Source organism: Drosophila persimilis, unplaced genomic scaffold, assembly GCF_003286085.1.
Source record: "Drosophila persimilis strain 14011-0111.01,24,50 unplaced genomic scaffold, DperRS2 tig00000000-arrow-pilon, whole genome shotgun sequence".
Lineage (NCBI taxonomy): Eukaryota > Metazoa > Arthropoda > Insecta > Diptera > Drosophilidae > Drosophila > Drosophila persimilis.
In genome coordinates this window covers 19621719-19643600 of record NW_020825288.1, presented here as the reverse complement: position 1 = coordinate 19643600, position 21882 = coordinate 19621719, and the positions used below count along the sequence as shown (strand labels likewise).

General features: G+C 45.8%; 1 protein-coding gene across 1 annotated transcript; it reads left to right on the top strand.

Moving 5' to 3' along the window:
• Positions 1–250: 250 nt before the first annotated feature.
• Positions 251–5553, top strand: LOC6592000 (acetylcholine receptor subunit alpha-like 2). Its single transcript, XM_026984264.1, has 7 exons — positions 251–1170; positions 2099–2253; positions 2334–2514; positions 3229–3388; positions 3553–4138; positions 4293–4494; positions 5236–5553. Exons 1-7 carry the CDS (start codon positions 925–927, stop codon positions 5428–5430), a joined length of 1725 nt encoding a protein of 574 aa, XP_026840065.1. The 5' UTR covers positions 251–924; the 3' UTR covers positions 5431–5553.
• Positions 5554–21882: the final 16329 nt, after the last annotated feature.

The following is a 21882-nucleotide window of genomic DNA, read 5'->3' as shown; positions in this document are numbered from 1 at the left end:
AGTGAATAACGGCGCTTACAGCCTCAGCCGTACTCGACTCTTCACTGCCCGACCCTGCCGCACACGAAAACAGGGTGAACCGCATGGCGCAGGCGCTGCGCAGCATCTGCGGCGCCACAAATCGAGACTTTTTGGGCGCGACAAAGCTACAAAACTGAGACTACTGCTGCTGCCGACAGCCGACTGAGGTCCTCGCAAGGCTACAAAAACAATACGCACATCAGTATGAATCCTGTGAATATCTATGCAGGACAGCACGGAGCGAACACAGCCGGACTGCAGCAGTTTGGCGAAATCCAGTGAATGTCAGTGAAGCCTCTCAAAAAAACCAAAAGCATACCAAAAATATATTAGAATATTCCAAATATTTTACATCTATTTTTGCAAGAATTTTTCCGGTGAAAATTTTTGGAAATTTTTGTAGCCTAAAATATTTCGGCGGCTGTCCCACTTGCCGGACCAACAACATACAAAAATCAGCTGCATGGGCGCTGCAGCTGGCTCCATCTTTTGTGGCAACAAGAGTTCCCAGCTCCCAGTTCCCTTCAAAACAGTATTTTGGCTCAGCTTCTGAGCGGATGAGGACCGACCGTCTGCGCCGACGTCAGAATCAGCAGCAGCAGCAGCAGCAGCAGCGACAGCAGAGACAGCAGCAGCGGCAGGCAGTGGCTGTATCTTTCTCGAGACTTGGAGACTTGTAAAGGCTTTTAGCTCATGTGCTAAAAGCAAAAAATTACTCGCTCTTCTCGGTGTCGCGCGTCGCTCGGAACTGCGTCAGAGCCGTCGTCCGGAGCATCCAGAGATTGAGGCAGCAGCCAAAAAGGTAAACAAAAACCTGTGTGCGCGTGCTGTATCAATTGCCGTAAAACACCGGCCGCCGTCAAGGCCTTCTTCTTCGAAAAGGAGGCGGCGGCGTGTGACGTCATGGCCCGCTGCTCACGCCCACATCATCTGGCTCCCATGCTCTCGGCCATGTGGCAGCACTGCAAGCTGCTCTGCCTGCTGGTCGTCTTCCTCCTGCTCTGCGAGACAGTCCAGGCCAATCCGGACGCCAAGCGGCTCTATGATGATCTTCTGAGCAACTACAATCGCCTCATCCGACCCGTCAGCAACAACACGGACACGGTGCTGGTCAAGCTGGGTCTGCGGCTGTCCCAACTGATAGATTTGGTAAGTAAATCAACATCCACGGGGGGGGGAGAGGGGAATTAATTAGTGCAATTGCCAAAAGTTGAGCCTCTGGCACTGACAGAATTTTTAATTAATCCAAACACCCTCATCCATCCTACTTACGGGGCATCGTTGCGCTACATTTGCTGCTAGAAAAAAACAGTACACTAACTTGGCAAAAACTTTCTTCGGATCGTAAATAAAATATGCTAAGCAATAAACAGCAACAAATGAGCCGAGTCGAGGTCTGGTCTGGTCTGGTCCGACCAAAGCGGATCTTCGAGGGGTCCTAATGACACTCTTAAGTTGTCCAGAAGCTGAAGCTGGGTGTCGGGGGGTATTTTCCGTATTTAAGTTGAATATTTCAATTCTGAACATCAGCTTTATTCCTGTCAGCCCTGGTTACTGCTGCTGCCACACCAGATAAATTATCCGCATTTCTCAAAAACTTGTGCGAACGGGGAACAGTAGATTTTGATAACATTTCCTTGGAACATTTCATTACAAGGAATCGTGTGAATCTGAGACTGAAGCATAATGTTGTCTGCGCTGCGCTTAAAGTTCCCTGCGAAGCCATTTGTCAGACAGGGGCCCAGACTGCAATTCCGGGCTGCATGGCAGCCAATGGGTGGCTCTTGATGGGTGGGGACCGCCACCAAAAGGCTTAAAAGGTAATAAAACAAGCCAAAAAGGAAAGGAAGCGAAAGCGTAAGCTGACAGCAAAAAGCACATTAGCCAGGGGACGAGAGGCTGGCAGGAGATGTGCAAATGATATAGAGAGAACACACGGAAAAAAAAATAAAATAAAATGCAAATCCCCCTTGATGCATGACTGGGCCTTAGTCCCTGACGACTGCACTCCTTTTTTCGTTTGTTTCTCGTTTGGCTTGTAGAATGCGAGTTGAGAGTGTGGGCTTAATTTTTGCAGAATCTGAAAGATCAAATTCTAACGACCAACGTCTGGTTAGAGCATGAATGGCAGGATCATAAATTCAAGTGGGATCCCTCGGAATATGGCGGAGTTACCGAGCTTTATGTGCCCTCTGAGCACATCTGGCTACCCGACATTGTCCTCTACAACAAGTGAGTGACCCCAGCCGCCAGTGTCCTCGAGTGTCTATCACTGTCATTATCCTCATTCTCTGTTCCCCATGCGATTCCAGTGCCGACGGGGAGTATGTGGTAACCACCATGACCAAGGCCATACTCCATTATACAGGCAAAGTGGTGTGGACACCGCCTGCCATCTTCAAATCCAGCTGCGAGATTGATGTCCGCTACTTTCCCTTCGATCAGCAAACGTGCTTTATGAAATTCGGCTCCTGGACCTATGATGGTGATCAGGTAAGTGATGGCCTATCCTCCTCTCCTCCTTCTCTTCCTCTACGTCCTGTACGTCCTCTACGTACTCGACATGGCTCTGGCTCCTAGATAAATGGGCGTGGCATGCGATTTATGGGCAACCATTTATCTGGGAAGCAGAGCCTAAGACTTACACGCCTAAGATGCCGTGAGAACATCGAAAAGGCGTCGGCAACGGCGTCTCTCCAGATTAAAATGTGAGAAATTGTAAAAGTGTAATTGAAACTTGTCTAACCGTTATGCCCGCACAAACACACATACCTACACATAAATTTACTAAGAGAGAGACTCACACACAGAGACTCTAGCTCTCATCTGTGTGTCGCTGTCATAAAAATGCGCGACCATAAATTAAGCCAAAGTGCGACTCGCAGCCAGCCAAAGCCAGCTCCTTCCACTTCCACTTCCACTTCCGCTTCCGCTGACCCTCCGGTGGGTCAGGTTGAGCCTGGGGCCACAATACCAGGGCGGTAGCGGAGCGTTTGTCAACGCATTTAAATTTTGCTACTCTTTTAACGACTGCACTTGAGCCCGGGACTCAAGGAGCAGCCAGGAACGCATCACTCGGGGATGACTCGGGAACGGGAATGAAGATATCACGCCCGTTGGCTTTAAGTGCCTTTGACGCTGTAGAATACTGTGGCGATGGTTGGACTTTAACGGCTCCATCAACGTGGGGCATTTCTCATATTGCAGATCGATTTGAAGCACATCAGCCAGAAGAACGACAAGGACAACAAAGTGGAGATTGGCATTGATTTACGCGAATATTATCCCAGTGTGGAGTGGGATATATTGGGTGTGCCGGCGGAGCGGCACGAGAAGTACTATCCGTGCTGCGCCGAACCGTATCCGGGTGAGTTTTGTGGAGTTTAAAGTTTACAATCGCCGACAATCAAATTACGCGAAAGCTCTACCCAAACTCATCCCTCACAATTGTTTTCCTCCCCCACCAAAAATCTCCCTCTCCCTGTAAATCACTATGCGGCTGCTGCTGGTATTCGGCTTGGACTGTTCCAGATATCTTCTTCAATATAACCCTGAGGCGGAAGACTCTGTTCTACACGGTTAACCTGATCATTCCATGCGTGGGTATCTCTTACCTGTCGGTCCTCGTGTTCTATCTGCCCGCGGACTCTGGGGAAAAAATTGCCCTCTGCATCAGCATCCTGCTGTCGCAGACCATGTTCTTCCTGCTCATATCTGAGATTATACCCTCAACGTCGCTGGCCCTGCCGCTGCTGGGCAAATACCTGCTCTTCACCATGTTGCTGGTGGGGCTAAGCGTCGTCATCACCATCATAATACTCAATATACATTATCGAAAGCCCAGCACCCACAAGATGCGGCCCTGGATACGGGCCTTCTTCATCAAGCGACTGCCCAAGCTCCTGCTGATGCGTGTCCCGAAGGATTTGCTGCGTGATCTGGCCGCTAATAAGATCAATTACGGCCTGAAGTTCAGCAAGTCCAAGTTTGGCCAGGCCCTGATGGATGAGATGCAAATGAACTCGGGCGGCTCCAGTCCGGACTCCATACGACGCATGCAAGGCCGTGCCGGGGTGGGGGGCTGCAATGGCATGCATGTTACCACGGCCACCAACAGGTAAGATGTCTTCCAATCAGACAATCCCTTTGCGAGGGTTGCTCCAGAAGGCTTGAAATTGCAGACAGGGGACATGAAAAAAGAGTTGTGAACACATCTCGCACCTATCACGTTCATTATGACTGAGGAAGAACATGTTGTCTCTCGTTTACAGATTCAGCGGCCTGGTGGGCGCCCTGGGTGGCGGCCTGAGCACACTGAGCGGCTACAACGGACTGCCATCGGTGCTGTCCGGCTTGGACGACTCTTTGAGCGATGTGGCGGCACGCAAAAAGTATCCTTTCGAGCTGGAGAAGGCCATCCACAACGTCATGTTCATACAGCATCACATGCAGCGGCAGGATGAGTTCAATGCGGTGAGTCCACAGTAGATTGAATTTTTAATTGGAAATTCCGTTTGTCGGGTCGCAGGCTCCAGGATCCAGGCTCAGGGACAGGCTCAGCTCGATGCTGGAGCTGGAGCTGGAGCTGGAGAAAGAAAACCACAAAAATCGCTTTTCCCTGTCTGGACCATCAGTGTCTCTGATCCTTGGCAGGGACTAGCTTTTCTTTTGTCGACTTATTTAAGCTTTTTCTCATATTTGCACTTTAAGACCGCACGGCACGGCACAGCACGGCACGGTACGGACGCTACGGACGCTACGGCAAATCCACTTTTAATTGCTTTTGTTCAATTGACTGGCAATTGGCGCAGTAGCCAGTAACCTCCAGTAGAGCCCTCATCTCTCATTGCTGCCACACTGCCACATTCCCCACTTCATCTCTTCATCGAGCAGTGGGGAGCTCAGCAAAACGTTTCAATCAAACAACCCGAAAATGTTCTTTGTTGTGCGATTGCTCTGCTTTTCACTTTCTTTTTATGCTCCTTTGCTTTGGTCTGGTTTTTCCCCCATTTATTTTTTGTTCGGCTCGGCTCCACTTCGATTTCGCCTTTTGATTGATAACCGAAAACGGAGGCCGGGCATAAGTAGATTAAGCCGAGTGCCTAATGAAAGCCAATCGCTCAAAGTGTGGGCTCAAAGCTCAATTAGCTGCTATACTTCATTCTGTTGGCTCTGACTAAAATGTTTCTTCTTTCAATTATCCCGGCTTTGCAGGAGGATCAGGACTGGGGCTTTGTGGCCATGGTCATGGATCGGCTATTCCTGTGGCTCTTCATGATCGCTTCGCTGGTCGGGACCTTTGTGATCCTGGGCGAGGCACCCTCGCTGTACGACGACACCAAGGCCATTGATGTCCAACTGTCGGATGTTGCCAAGCAAATCTACAATCTAACCGAGAAGAAGAATTAAATTCAAAATAAAAATCCTAACCCTAAGATGATTTCCTAGCCTAATGTTTTCGAATTAAAATTAATATACGTATGTATGTATATGCAAAATAAATAAAAATGTTGGCCCCAAAGCAGCCAAGCAAAATGCTAAAATGCAAAACGAGTTCTGCCAGAAATTTCTCTCTTTCCTAGAGCACTGAGGGGCATGGCATGCCAGGGCTGGCTAGAGCTAAACTTATTACAAGAAAAATGCTGTGGAAAATGCTCGTACGTCGCCCCCCTCATGGCATTTCTCTCACTCTCTCTCTCTCCCTCTCGATGCCTGTCAAAACTATTTGCCAAGCATGTGTATCCAACAGCCAGCTGCTGCTGCTGCCATGGCTACGCCTGGCCTTTTATTTGATAACTGGAAAATTAACCTTTTGCAAAATGCTGCAAATGCACAAGCAACGGATGCCAGCTCATGTGGAAGATGGCGTCGAGAACGAGGACATGGGAAGTCGAGGATGCAAAAAAATATATGTACACACATTCATATACCTATACGAGTTTTTCTGCTATTAGATAATGAAGAGAATCGCCGGCTAACTTATTAAAATTTTAAAGCCCCACCAGAGGAACGCTAAAACTCTGACCGGAACAATATTTCACTTTTATTCCTTGCTCGGAATTGCTCTGGCATCCATTCTGGTTGACTGCCTCGAACGAACCGAACCCCTTAAAGTATGCGGCAATCAAAAAATGTCTGCACAACTATTTGCTACAACTGCAAAACTATTTCTATACAAATGTCACAATTTCTTTTTCGTTTTGTGGACACACACACCCACACACACACATATACTATATGTATGTATATGTATATGTGTACATCTTTCTTTTTGTATGCTAGCTGTTTGTGAATGTCATTCAAATTGATGGGGAACAGAGTGGCAGGCCAGCCACAGCCCTACCCCCCTCCCCCATTCCATGCCAGAGGCTGTCAATGTCAGTTTGCGCAAAGCAATTGCAATTTCTTACTGGCACGAGTACGCTGTACATACAACAAAAGGAATGGAGCGCGATGCCATAGATGAGAGTGAGTAACGGGGTCTGCAGCTCAACAAGTCTCTCCAGCTCTTCAAGAGGTGGCACCTTGGAGGGATTGTACAAGTGTGTGTGTGTGTGTACTCGTATCTGTGTGCATTTATTTTGCATACATTTGCTTCTATCGAGAATCACTTTACGCACCCGCTACCGATTCAATGTACCCGTGCCCGTACCCCTGCCCCTGCCCCTGCCTATGCCTGCGCCGCGGTTCCGCTCCCCTTGTTATGTTGACAAGCTGACTGACTTTGCCAGCATGTCGCTGAATGTACGCGGCACTGGGACTGCGATTGTTCGACTGCGTGTGTGTGCATCATTTTCGCTACTTCCCGTCTACTTTTCACAGTTCAACGAGCGACTGCTGACTGCTGGCTGCTGGCTGCTGCTCTTCTTTGTGACGTCCTATCATTCTTATTGTTTTTGTTTCTTAGCTTCAATTTAAATTCATATTATTTGTGCTTCACATATGGAAAATACAGCACAGCACAGAAAGGTGCCAAGGGGAAACGCAGGGAAGCGTACGCACCAGCAGGAGCGATAAACAATGAGGAATGTTCGATTTACACGCCAGACGAATGCTCTACTAAGGAACAGACCCAAACCGACAACGGAACAACCCAAGCACACCAGGAACCCATACCATAGAACTAACCTCTCCTAATTAACATAAATATCTGTATAGTATGTTCATAAAAATCAATTTATAATATACTATAGCGACAAAGTGTTACACCCAAGGCAAGTCTACTAACAAAAGTTAATCCTGATATACAAATCACAACCAAAATAATACAAACAAAAGTGAAACTCTAACAAAAATATAGGTTTTACGTAAACTAATGCTATCAAAACGTTACACGAAATAACATTTGTATAAATAGAATTTGTCCATCCGAACCCTGTTATAGAAATTAATTCAAAGCCTCCAACATAGAATGTATTTTTCCATAATTTCCTCCATCTGTCGATGATAGATATGTAGATCGATATAAAAACGGATTTCAGCTGCGTATGACGCCCCCCTTTCATTTAATCACTCCATCTATGCTTCGGACAAAAGCCAGTGGAGGACCCCCAACTAGAACCAGTTTTCACAGCTTTAACTACTCTTCTGTTGTGTCCTGCCAAATGTCTGCCACAAGCCAAACATCCCTCGCCCGCGCCAAACATTTCTGCTATGGGCACCCTACAATTTGTGAAAAACATTTCCCAGTGATGCAGAATTTTATATATTTTCGATATGGATTTTTTAAGCTTTTATTTGTGTTTCCAGATCCCAGAGTTTCCTGCCCGGCCCGGTATGTTTTTGAGTTGTAACATTTTCTTTTTGTCGCTCACTCACGTATAATTCATTGCATACTTTTTGGCATGCCATGCAATTCAATTTCCCGCTGACAGCAGAGTTTTGCAATTCGTTTGAATTACCATTTATTTATGTCGTTTGACAAATTCAATTTGATTGCAGAATGCAAAACACTGCGGGCACGTATATCCGAGGCCGAGTGCACTGCTGTTTTTTACACTTTTAATGCAATTTCTGGAACGGTCAGACGCAACTTTTTCACAGTCTATCCATATTCTTGGCAGCATACTCGTTCTACCCCTCTGTCTCTAATATAATTAACGTTAACTGAGTGGCAGCCTTTTAGGTTGCAACTGGGTCCGCCCCTGTTGGTGCCGCTGCCCCCCAAACGATTAGGGCCGCGTGTCACTTGTCCTATTTTATCGCAAAAACAATTTGTCGTCGTCTGTGGCTGGTGCCTTGCGACAGAAGTTGTCTGCTGACAGCATTTTCCGTCTTTGGTGGCAAATTTTTTAAAACGATTTATAAAAGTCGCTGCAGCAGTAGTTGGCCAAGAATGAAAATGAAAAGGGGAACTGAAACACACAAACTCAATTCGTTGACATGTGAAAACTTTCGTATTCATTTATTTATGAATTGTTCGCTCGTAAAGTTGTTGCTACTGCTCTCCCAACACAGGACACACACACAGATCACATCCAATTAGCATATTAAATTAAATAAATATTAAACTAACTGCCACAGGCCACCCCAACCAAGAGGAACCTCAAGCACACAGCCAGCCACACACACCCACACACCCGAACATTATGTATACGCCATGCAGTCCAACGTTGTCAATACTTAAAGTGATCAACCCTACATATAGACCACTCACTCACACACACACACACTGGCTAAACTGTCATGCAGTTAGTCATTCACTCATCAAACAATCCACCCCCGCACTCCCCCAGAGTCCCCATGGATAATATGCCAGCGGCTTTTACGAGTCCTGTGCCCTGTGCCCTGTGCCCGGCTGCTGCTGCTGGTCTGCTCATAATTTATGCCACTCATCTTAATAATTTTGGGCGCAGAACTTCAACTACGAGTACATGTAGGAACAGCAGCAGCAGGAGAAGCGACAGGAGCTGGAGCAACGTCAAGCAGCCCAAATATTTTAAACATTTACTTAGCCAACATAAAAGCTTTGGATGGTGTGGATGGGATGGTTGGCTCTAGTTGATGATGCTGATGAGCAGAGCTGTGTGACCCTTTGAACTAGTTCCATTCGCAAATTCGTATTTGGATAATTGCTGTATATTCCATCATTTATTCCTTTTCATATAGAATGGCTTAGATTAAATTAATTTATGTCCTGATTTAGTTCCACTCATCCAATCAAATTCCTCAACCCTGGAAAGCTGCCTCGGCAGGTTTCATCAGCATCGGCCTCTTCGTGTCACACAGCTTCATTCACAGACACACACCATACCAAACCATACCAAGCCATACCGTCCCATTACATCCCATACCATTCCATCTCATCCCATCCAATGTGGCGTTTGCTGTTTGTTTTAGTGCCAATGTAGCATAGTTTTATGCATATCCAAGTAGTCCTATGTGCAACGTCTTTGTTATGGCATAACTCCGTGTGGGGCGGGTACTCTCGGCGTGCATGTAAATGTTCTTTGCTGGAAGGAAGCTCTGCCACACATCCTGGAGACTGGCTCTGAGGCAAATTTACTTTATGTTTTTCCACCACGGCCCTCCCCAGGCCCCAAAACGGTAAGCATATTTGACTCTATATGCATCAAATGGATATGCTTAGAAGTGTACGAGTGTGTGTGGCACACAGAGACGTATACTACGGAGGAGGGAGGTTGACTACGGCCAAAATTGATTATGAAATTGAGTCCCCATTTAATTTGGAGCAATGTTTTCCGACATTTACTCTTGAGAGATTCCGCTTATAGATATCCCCCTTGCGATGACTCTGACTGTAACACTCTCTCTCCCTCTCTTTTTCTCTCTAGCCCCACACACACATTATTCATTCATGTTGGACATCCACTTGAAAATTGACTTATGCGGCGTGTTAAGAGGAGGCAGACACCCATGGAGAGGACAAGAACGAGGACGTTTCCTGTCTGCTTCAATTCCTTTTTGCGTGAATGTGCATTGCAAATTACGTATACGATTTGTGGCTTCTGTTCGTTTGACAGAATCCACGTTCTTCTTTGTCTACTTTTAAAACTTTCACCGGCAGTTCAAGTGCTTAAGCTTGGCGAATGACTTCAGGTGTCATTAAAAAGGCACTTGCATCCATTAGAACTACATCTGCCCCCAAAGCACACACTCTGAATGCAGCAAGCTGCACTGCAAACTGCCTTCGAAGGTCGCCCTCTGGCAGCACTTTGCCCAGATCCAATTAACTTGAACTGCAGCAAACACACGCACATCCATCCACCGCCCACACAAACCCAGCCGCAGCCCCGTTCACGTCCACCCGCATGGATGCTGCAACGAAGCCTGGGGGCCATTTTTCGGGATAACTAAGAAACTACAACAACAGTCTACACAGAGATCGGCCAGACCGGGGTCTGGCATGGAAATCCTTTTGGCACTGCACTCTCTCGTCTCCGGCGTCGCCTTGTTTGCACTGCAGATATTATAAACATTTTTCGAGCTTTTGCATATTTTAAGGCGTTGCTGCCATTACTCAAGTGAAGCCAAAATGACTTAGGTGACAGCGGCAACAGTAGCAGCAGCAGCAACAAGAGAGCTGCACAATGGAGCATTGCAAATATCCTTTTGAAGCAGCTGCCTTCTGCTGCTGCCTCTGCTGCCTTTGCTGCTGGGGCCAATGTCGCATAATAAAGCGAGAGGCATTCTTCATTCAGGGATGCTGCACCCCACTCCCGATGTCTCCAGACAAAGCGTAGCATAGGTTGCGGCACCGAACTGAATGAGTGACTGGCACAACCAGGAGGAGCAGAAGCAGCAGTGGAGCCGGGAATGGGTATGGGGATGGGTATGGGTCCACTGCAAACTGGGTCATGTTTACAATTAACTTTTTGGCCCTCAATGCCGTCGCCTCGCCCACGCCGCCCTCTCACACCACTGTCCAGTGCCAGTGCCAGTGCCAGTGCCAGAGCCAGTGCCACTTCCATTTGCAGCCGCAACCGCAGCCTCAGCCTCCGAAACAGAATCATCCTCATCTAGCATGCATAAAGGACTCACAGTCCGCGCTCCGGCTTAGCGTGTTTTCCGTTTGCCTGGCTAATGGCTTATGACCCACAAAAAAAAACAGAGCAGAGCAGAGCAGAGCAGAGTAGGGAGAAAAATGTACGAGTATGCAGGAGCACTCGTACATACAAACATAGGTATACACGTATATATATAGTTGAATGATTTTTGTATTCACCAGATCACCGCAAAGTGTTCAGCTCGTCTTTTTGGCCTGAGAGAGAGAGTAAGAATGAGAGAATGAGAATGAGGCTGAATGCTCAGCCTTCTTGAATCATTATTAAGTGGTAATTTTCATTTGTAATGAGCCTAGCCTGCGGCTTCCAGATCCTGCCGTTCCCCCCGCCAGCGGGAATGCATAATGCAGTCGTCCCTTAAACAATTGGCCTGATTAAAATATCCTTGACGGCTGAGGCGCAAACCTCGAACCGGCAAACCACAAAGCTGTCAGCGTCGATTTTAATAAGCCTAATTAATAGCACAACACACAAAGGATATTTTGCATAATGCACTCGGAACTCGATTATGAGGCATGAAGTGGTTTCCCCGAGTAAATTGAGAGAAAGGACTCTAGAGTAGAGTCTCACGAATGGGACTCCAGCTAAGTCTCACTATAATCTGAATCTTTACTCTACCATACTCAACCCTGGCTAATCCAAAAAGTATTAGTTTAAAACAGATCGATTTTCGGTGATCCCTTGATGCTCTTCGAAGTTCGAAATTCCCATTTCCTCTTCAATAATCCTTGCTGATTATCTTCTAACTGCTCAATGGATTTGCCTAATGACCAACAATAAATACCAGTCCCATTCCTGACTCGATCTCCCACAACATTTCCTGCCTGTAGCTGTGCAGGACCCGAAAATTCAATGCATAATTTCAAAGAGTTTGCACCTTTTGTGCCCTTTTTGCTTCATTTTGGACCCAGTTGAGTTGGGTTTTGGCTTGTTGTTTTGTGATGGCTTTGGGTTTGGGTTGGCAGCAGGCGCAGCCAGGCTTGAAATTATGCTTCCTGTAATTTGACATGCAGACAAAACCATTTAACACCCCGATGACTGCATTGTTCTGGCAGTTCTCACCCTGTGGTCATCAGCCCCGAGCCCAGATTCTTGCATTGAATATTTAAGGCATAATAAACAACGAGTTGCCAGTGCAATCGCACCGAACCGGCTCCGCCACCCAGCTGGATGCATTTGGTGATTAAAAACTCATTAGTGCTCAATACTTTTTGCCCAATTGCTAGCTGAATCTTAGGAATGGCAAACAAATTTAATGGCACTTGCTTGGGGGCTTCGCTTTAAGGGCTCGCCTCGTATTCTGCACATCTTCTAATTAACTTTTATTACACTTTATTGTTGCGTAGCAGCAAAAACCGTTTTCATATTTTAATTATGTTTAAGTGTCATGATTTTTAATTGTAAATTATGGGGACCTACAAAACAAAACAAAAAAAATAATACAAACCGAAGAGCAACAAGCTGAGGATACCGAGCAATGATACCAAGCGACTGGAAATATATCGCCATGTGCCGGGCGATGGCTCTGGTCAGTGACTAAGGCAGGGGCGTCGACTACAATTGGCAAAAGGATGGTGCTCCACCGGACTATACCTAAGAGTATTCTTCTCCTTCTCCTCATCCTAAATGCGGCCTGCGATTCTCACAATATGTGCTGGTCATAGCGCGCCTTTCTAATGTCCAAGATTAGATATGGAAAGATCTGATTTGAATGCGTCTCGTAGCGACGACGCCACTGTGTATTCCCTTTGTTTTCTAACCACAGAACAACATTCAAACCTCAAACCCAAAAATCCGAGAACCAAGAAGAAAGAACCAAGCAAACCAACGAACGAACGTCAGGACAGGACGCCAACCTCATTCCTCAACCCTCATCATGGACCGCGACCATGCCCATGCCTCTGCCGCTGCCCCTGCCGCTGCCCCTGCCCCTCGTACCCATGCCATAATTATGCGCTTGAGTGCTTGATTATGATGGCGCTTGGCTGACAACGATGATTACGTAGCCGCTCTGTTGTTTGTTCATTAATAAGTGCAACAAAAACGCTTCGCCCATCCTGCTAGCCCCCTCTCTGTGTCTGTGCATGTCGGTGTCCGTGTGTGTGTGTGTGTGTCAGTGTCTGTGTCTGTGTGTGCTTACCACTAGTTCCTACTCACATCAGCATTTTGCAGTTGTTATGCCCTTTTATGCGGGACTTGTCACTTGCACGCAAAATTTAGCAAAACCTCCTGCGATAGCGAGGTGTTGTCGTTGTCGTTGTCGTTGTTCTCGACTCAACCGGCATTCGTGTGAGTGTCAGTGTGTGTATGTGTATGTGTGTGTGTATGCGGGTCTCTTTGTCGCACAATTCAGTCGCGCTCAAATTGCATATTTTGCAGCTTGATAGCTCATTACGCTGACACTTGATTGTTGCACGTACCTAACCATAGAAGCTGAGGCAGCAACAGCAGCAGCATGCAGCTCCTCCTGGAGATGGGAGTGATGGCTGCATCGTATAGTGTTCTTCACGTTACGTTAATTCATAGAAAATCAATTTACTTTACGATCTTTCAAGCAGAACAAAATGCTGGCCTCGTTCACTCAGGCACTAAGGCAGACATCCTTTTAAACCATATCTAGAATATTATTCAAGATCGTTTTTTTATATCATAATTATGTTATTTTGAATATTTTTTTAATTTGCAATGCATTTACAATTGACATTTTTATTAACAGGAAATAATCGGAATCTCGATCCAAAAAACATTCTTGCGATCTGATTAAAAGTAGACATCTTCTCTGGGCCATCTCTATGGATGCCTCGCCTGAACCCATTAGACAATTTCAGCGCTTAAGTGTTATTATTCACACACACACACACACACACAGATACGCACGAACACGTACAGACAGGATACTCGCTCTGGCGATGACAACAACCTTTTTGGGGGAAACTTTTCCTGCATTGGCAACGACATTAAAAATCCATTTAGCGAGGCGCTCACTGCAACGAAATCGGCAACAACAACAACAACGACGGCAGGAAGACGGACAAGAGCTCATCATCGTGGCTGGGGCCAAAAGACAACGTTGGCCGCCACGCAGCCCCGCAGCCCCGCACCCAGCCACCCACAATCCCCTCGCTAATAACCCGTTGAGTGTCTGTCGACATTGCTCTTGTCATGCAAGACAACGTTAAGTTTATTGAGTTAGTGGCACGAAAAGAAATCTGTTAACCAAAAGTGAATGCGGTGAACTAGCAAATTGTCCCCGACACTTAGATTAGAGCTTGTCTTATCCCATTTCGGGATAAGGCGGCAACTGGAGATCAAGCCATCAGCGCAAAATGGCAACGTAACACAGATTCTTCGCCTCTGATTCTGTAAATAATTGTCTTTTCTTTTCCCATTTCGGAATAATGCGGGAATTGGAAATCTAGCCATCAGCAGAAAACTTGAAGGAAATGGTGCCCTTGCTGACTAGTCAGCGGGATTTTTGGGTGGCTGATGCCACCCTCCAAGCCCCTCTTCACTTATGTAATTAAGCGCTTGGAGAGGGCCCCGCCCATACACGAAGCTGTGGCTGTGGTGCTAATGCCCTTGTCGCTGATTAGGCGCAATTAACATGCTTCACGCACAATGCTGGTCACACTGCAACGCCAGTGGCAGCGTCCACGCCCCTGCTTGTGGCACGCACAGTGGCAAACAATCAGAAAGAGAGGCAGAGAGATCGTTCCACTGACTGTCCTTTTGCAGTTCGTTCGCAAAAGCTAATCAAGTGGTTTAATTGGAAAACAAACTCGTATTTAACTGTCACTCGCATCGATAAAAGAAATCTCTGCTAATGAATGCGCTCTCTGACTGCAAGGATGTCAGGGGCAGGCTTGAACTTTTCACCACTGCCATCCGAAAAGCTCATCCTAATTGAAGAGCATCTCTTTAGAGAGAAAAACCAGCACTAAAACTTCAAAATCCCACAGAAATCGAAATAAACCTCTTTAGATGCATCCCAACTTTGGCGCAAACTTTAAATCTACTCAAACCCCACAAAGCCAGAAACCAAGACCTTAAAAACATTTCTCCTAATTGAATTCCTTTTAACCGAATTAAAATATCAAGTGAATTTCAGAACACAACATTCAGCCAACACAAAATCAATCTCCATTCAAAGCCGTGGACCATTGCAAGTGAGTTTTCTATGTTTATCTTTAAACACCCTTCACATGTTAATGCATTTCCGATGCGGGGATTGGCTCAGCATAGTAAGAAGCTGACCAAAGTATGGTCTTGCCTTGGACCAAGTTTGAAAGCAGAGCCCCCTAAGCCAGGTAAACTTACCTTCCACCCATCCACCCATCCACCTGCTCCTTGGACTATCAAATTTTAAACAGAAAACTGGCTGCTGCATTTTATTTTGATTTCAAATACAACACAAAAGCAAACTACAGCAGAGCAGAGAGCCAGGACGAGACTGAAAGAGAGGGCAGAATGCTTACTTTTAAAACTTAATTTATATGCACGCACACTCTGGCCAGAAGAGGGACAGACAGATCAGATCAGACCGGAGCAGACAGCTGGACATAGCAAAAGGATTCAACTTACAGAACAGGGAATTTTCCAGCAAACAAAAGCTGTCCCCCTCCCTTGTGGAAACCCTCATCACCACCCCCGTTCGCTGTTGGGCAACACTTTGTTATATTTTCTGCAATTTTCAATTTATTTCAATTTTTTTTGGCGCTTTTATAGTTCGGAGGGTGCGTGACGTGGCTTGTCTTTGCTTAAATATTTATGCTGCAGAGCCAAACAAATTTATGGCTTGACAATGCATATAAAAACGGGGTCGCCTCCGCTATCCTCTGGCCCCTCTGTGCCCTGTCGATCCCCAACGGGAAGCAACAACAACAACAAAACAACAGGATGGAGCTACAATAAAGTACTCCGACAATACGATATCGGCGAATCAGATTTGTATCAATTTTATGGCACTCTGGTTTGTGGCAAAGTATCGAGAAAAGAGTTAATAATTTATAAATAATATAATTTAAGTTTCCAACGTCTTTACTGGGATACTAGGATATAGAATAGAACTAGAAAACTAGTATACAAATTTCATCGAATGTTCGACTTCTGTAACAAAAAGGAACCTTTACTAAACAAAATGATTTTCAAACCTAAAAACTAAGGGTACGTTTAAGAGAAATACGAATGAAATGCCCCAAAGCGAAAATAAATATTGGACAGACATCCTGTTGACACATCAGTGCACTACAGTGGAGCCTAGTCTGGGACTTGGCTGTGGATCTGGGTCTGGTCTGTCGTTTTGAATAATTTGATTTACGAAACTCGAAATTCGATGACGCTTGAATATTCAGAGCGCGTCTCAGTCCATTATGAACAGCGTTTGTCCGCACAATTAGTGGCCGACTAAATAAAATAAATTATCATAACAAGGGACAGGCACTGGCAAGTGCATGGCTGCAAATTGGATTGTGAAAAGAAATGAATTATATCCAGTTGTAGATCCTGGGCCGGGCCAGCGCCATCAAGTATGCAACAATAAAGCCTGCAATTCCGCCGACAACAATAACAGCAAAAAAGGCAAAGAGGCAAACTCATTACAAATTACTGCATTAATTTCAACTCGAGCGAAACAAATGAAGCTCTGCTCCAGAAGGGGCAGGCAGAGGTCACAAAAGGTGGCAGCAGCAGCAGCAGCAGCAGCAGTCGGGAGCCACTTGAGTGTTGCATTTGTGCCCAAGGAAAATGCAATTAAAAGCCGAAGGGCACAGGGCAGGAGGCATCAGTCACAGTGGGCGTGGCATGTAATTCAATAAGGAATAGCAAGACAAGGATTACACAATACAAAGAGCACAATATAAAGTGCCGAAAAAGCGACTACAACGAGAAATAAGGCCAACAGAAAAATTCTATGAAAAGAAGAAAAGCAGGCCAGCATCCAGGATGGGTAATGGGTGGCAAAGGGTTAAAGCGACGGACAGCTGTTTCCGCTGATTAATTGCCCAAACGCAAGACATGCAAATTAAATTAGCCAATAAACGGCGGGCGCGACCCTGGCACCGAAGCGACACGAACCGGAGATGCCGTCCGAGTCTCAAAACGAAACCGTGAAAGTGCCAACTTAGAAATTTCGCGTTCTTTTTTTGGTTGTCTTTTATTTTATGCTATTTTCGTTTCTGGCAAAGGCAAAGGTTACACAGCATTAAAAACAAATGAAGCCCTAATGGACTTCGAATGCAGTCAAGGGAAAGCAAAGGAACGACAAGAAAAGGAAACGAAACGGACGGAAAGGAAAGGAAAAGAGGACTCAGAACAAGGTCTGTTGTGAAGGCCGGACAGAGTAGAGCCAGTCCAGAGCCCAGCCCCGGGGCAGGCACAAATAATTGGCTTAATTTTTAATTGACGCGAAATTAATAGCCTCTGCCACTGGCCAGAAATTGAGGCAAGGCGGCGAAAATGAAACGAACAGACAGGACGAGAAAGTGCCCAGCATACGATGATAAATGAAAGCACCCAAAGGCTGAGGAAAGTTGCCCCAAAGATTGGTACAGTGCAAATACCCTAAACGCTGGTAATGAAAGTGAAAATGATGATCTACAAATGTCCACTAATCAAAGACAATCGGAGGTGTTTATCTATTTATTGTTTTAGTATTTTCCATTGAAAAGGTATTGAAGAAAAAACATCTCTATATGCATTGAATTCTAAGGATTAATCGGTATTTCTTTTATCCGTTTTTGTAAGTAATTTGATAATCCATCCATCGACAAATATATTTTGGAAACCTTTGTAAGATAAACATTTCTTGGCCATTTAAATCTTTTTGTAAATCTACACTCTACCCCCTTTCCCCCCACCAACTATCCAGCTCCACATCTTACTGGAGTTAGTGCACTTTCTGGCGTAAATTGCTTCCCCGAAGGGCACTCTTAGGCGAACAAAAATTAATTACATTTGAAAAGCGCAAACTCTATGGTTAAATGGTTATGCCCGCTGCCGAGAGGCTGATGTATTTTTTATACAAATTGAAAAACTTGACTCGAACTTGAACTCCAAGTCGAAGTCGAAGTCAGAGCTGGCTGAAGATAGCTGGAGTTTGGCTCATTAGCGTTCTTGGTCAAAATTATTAATAGGAACGGCAGCGGCAATAATGTGGCCTAGCCATGCCCCCAACACCGCCGCCGCCCACTGGCATGAGTGCAATTAAGCAGCTGTTAAATTTAATTAAGCGCCAGTTTGCCCCGCTACCCTCTCAACCATCGGCCTCAGCCTAAGCCTTTGGCACGTTTACCTTCGCCTTCGCCTTAATCACGGCCCACGCTAATCAGCATACAAACATATACTCGTACATCTACATGTCTGTGTGTGTGTGTGTGTGTGTACACTGTACAGGTGTCTGTCAGTTAGTTAGTCAGCCTCAGCCTGGGCCTCAGCCCTGGCCATAAGTCCACCCGTCCCTGGGCTGTGTGTTGGGATAAACTTTTCAACTTTTGCGCGGCGCAAATGTTAAGCGTGAAACTTTCTCCCCTCAACAACTTCGACAACACGAAAATTGTAAGGGGCTAGGACGACTTAGGCTCTTCCAAAAAAAAACTTTTCGCATAACGGAAACGGAAATACCCGTCAAGTGTGCGGACAGGTGTGCTGCCTGTCTGTCAGAGTGTGCGTGTGTGTGGTTGTGTGTGTGTGGAAGAAGTAACAAAACAAGACGAAACAACTATTTATTTGACTGCCAGCATTTTTTTGGGAGGGGGCGGGGTCGGCTCATCAGGAATCATCATAAAAACAAAATTCTGGACCCCAAAGTTTAATTAGTCGTTGGCGTAGATTTATATGGGCAACTCGCTGAAATATTATGACTTTTATCAGATGCTACAGACTAGAGGACTCAAAAGGAATAATTAATGACATCGAAAGGATATATCTCCATGGGAGTTTAATATTATTTCCTCAGCTTACGAAGGGGATTCAATTTTCACAATAATAAAGCTATTTCCTATGAGTTTAATAAACAAATATCATGACTCATTACTCTTTGACCCTCTATTTCCCATCGAATTTATGTGATTGTTCAAACAGATTTCGAGCTGAGCCTACACCCAAATAGATTTCCTATCCTTAATGTGTTTCAACCCAAATCCCAATGCCAATCCCAATCCCAACCCCAGCATCCCTACCCCAATGCCACTCTCATATATTACCTGTTACCATACCCCTGGTGCACGCCCCTTTGTCACGCCTTAATGTGTAAATTGTTACGTCCGCTAATGCATTTATCCCTGACAAGCGACAAGTAGGAAAGAATACAAATAAAGGCGGGCACAGGCACAGGAGAGCCACTTAAATATATAGTTGATATATTTTACATACACGAAATTGGTTTTTAACTGTATTTCGAGGACGGGTAGACAACCGGCGAACGAGCCCAAAGAAGGAGTCGGTCCGGGAGAGGTGGCACGGATGGATGGATTGCTGGGTGGTCGAGCAGAGCAGAGCAGAGCATCTGAGCCAGAGCCTCCTTGAAGCGGCTGAGCAATTTCATTTTACAACCACTCGGCGTACTTTTTTCCCCTACCTTCCCTTCCCTTCCCTGCCCGTTGTTGCTTTTGCATTGCGCCATTTAATGTAAATCGTAAATTTAAAATGTCATGTAAAATGGTGGGCGGCTGGGCAAAGGCGGTGGGCGTGGCAGCAGCAGCACCAGCATCACTTGACAGCGCCGGGGCTCCCCACTTAAGCGACAAAAAAACACCGAAAGACAAAAGCAGAAAACAGACGAGACGGAGCAGTAGGTGTGGAACAGAGAAGATGCCACAGTGAAAAATGTTATTAAAAGCAGTTGACTCTGATTGTTCCGGGCGAAACAGGAGCGCCAGAGCAATAGCAGAAGGACAATGCCATAGACGACGGGCTCTTCAATCATGCAGCTGTTCCGGCCTCGAAATCGCCCCCTATAACGCTAAAGAATAAGCGATTGTAGTTTTAGATGGAGTTTCTCATTAAAACAAAAAGGAACGAACCAACAGAGTCGGGAGATGGTATAAGAAATGGTCGGGAGAATATTATGTGTATATAATTATTAAAGGCTCTCTCATCAAAGATCTAGTCGATTATGGATTGCAGAACGCTAACTGCTTTGGCATGCAAAAGGAACGGAACGAAGCCCCTAAGCTAAGCTTTTTCGCCTTTAATAGAATTTTTATGAACTTAAGTAAAGTCGTGTCCAAATCCCACGCAGATTACACACGCACACACACACACACACACACAGATAGCCACAGAGAAGGGGGAGAGCGCGGTAGAGATGGGACTTTCTGACTTACGCAACAGCAAAAAGCTTTCAAAAAGGCTAAGACCGCCCATCGGCCATTTGGAGCATGCGGTACGGTGCGACGAGTGGCAGGACGAGTGCGAGTGCGAGTGCGTAAAATGGCAGTTAATCGTGACCACGTACCAGGACTATTAATAAAAGTGTCTTTAGTCCTACATTTTGTGGACATCTCTCGTTGCCGTTTCGACTGCACAACAATGAGGAAGATGAACGAAGCCAGCCCCGGGAAAAAGCCCAACTTTGGCGCATCATTAATTTCACGCAGTCTACAACTGTCGAGCCTCCTGCGCGCTGCTCTCTGCCCCACATAGACAAAAGCCATGTGCAGCTGTCTAAAAAAAATGGCTCAAGCCAAACTTAATAACAACAAAATGGCCTTTGTGGCCACTGCCTGGGAGTGGGTCGCACACACCACAGAAACACACACATGCCATTGCCATAGGCAGCCATTTTGTAATTTATCATTGCATACTCATATGTTTCTTGTTGGTTTTGCCCTGGATCATTCGAAATGAACTTTAGACTCGAAAACAGACCCGAGACTTAACTATTTTAACCTAGCAATGACCCCACACAATTCATTGAAATCAAGTTAAGTAAGTACGTCTGACCACAGATTAACTTGAAATTAGATTTTGATGGAAAGGCACAGAATGTGGCATTCTGTAAACACTTTTTCGCATTCGTTAGGCTGGTTGCCGTTTTTTCCCCCGTTTCGGTTAGTTAAAGTACGATTTTGTTAGCTCTCGGTTCATTATTTTCAGATTGAGTACGGTCAGAAATTTTATTTAAAGTTACATTAGGTCATTGTGCTTTAAAATTTAGATAGATTTAGTTAGGTTTTGGTTATATGTACAGGGTCCAAAACAGTTTGGGAGATCTGTATTTTAGAATAACTTACAGCCTACTTGTTTTTTCTGCTGGCTTAGCAGACAAACTTTCACCAACAGTTTGTGCCTATAGTATGTATTTGCCCCTGAACCCACATACGGGTTAATGGCTGCCTAAACAGCCCCAACAATCATTCAAAACTCGAACAGAACAGAAATCGCTGGCGGCTTATGCCCGAAACACCCACAGAAACCCGAAACAGAAACAGAAACAAACAAAGAATTGCTTTCAAATTAAATAAATAACCAAACTGAAAATGAGGCCAGCCACCCGCTGTGGCCTTGCCACCACCCCCTCCTAAGCTCCTGTAAGGGGAGGGCATCCCCTCCTGTGACCCCCCGGTGGCACATCAAAGTCATTCACACATCGGCCACGCCCCCCTTTAAACTCTAATTGACGTGCCTCTGGTCAAATGTAGCAATTCTCTGGTTTCGGAATATAGTTTCTGCTGTCACGCCGCCGGACATGGCGACACACGAGTGCATTTTGGAGAGTGTTTACGGGTGTGTGTGTGCTGGTGCTGGTTCTGGAGCTGATGCTGGTGTGTATTTGTGTGGGTTAGTTGGTTGGCCAAACTTGGCCTCGCACGTGATTCTCCTGGGCGCCGTTTGCACCAGC

Coding starts and splice junctions, on each gene's coding strand:
- LOC6592000 (XM_026984264.1), top strand. CDS start 925: ATGGCCCGCTGCTCACGCCCACATCATCTGGCTCCCATGCTCTCGGCC. Junction 2,254..2,333: donor GACATTGTCCTCTACAACAA/GTGAGTGACCCC, acceptor ATGCGATTCCAG/TGCCGACGGGGAGTATGTGG. Junction 4,495..5,235: donor GGCAGGATGAGTTCAATGCG/GTGAGTCCACAG, acceptor CCGGCTTTGCAG/GAGGATCAGGACTGGGGCTT.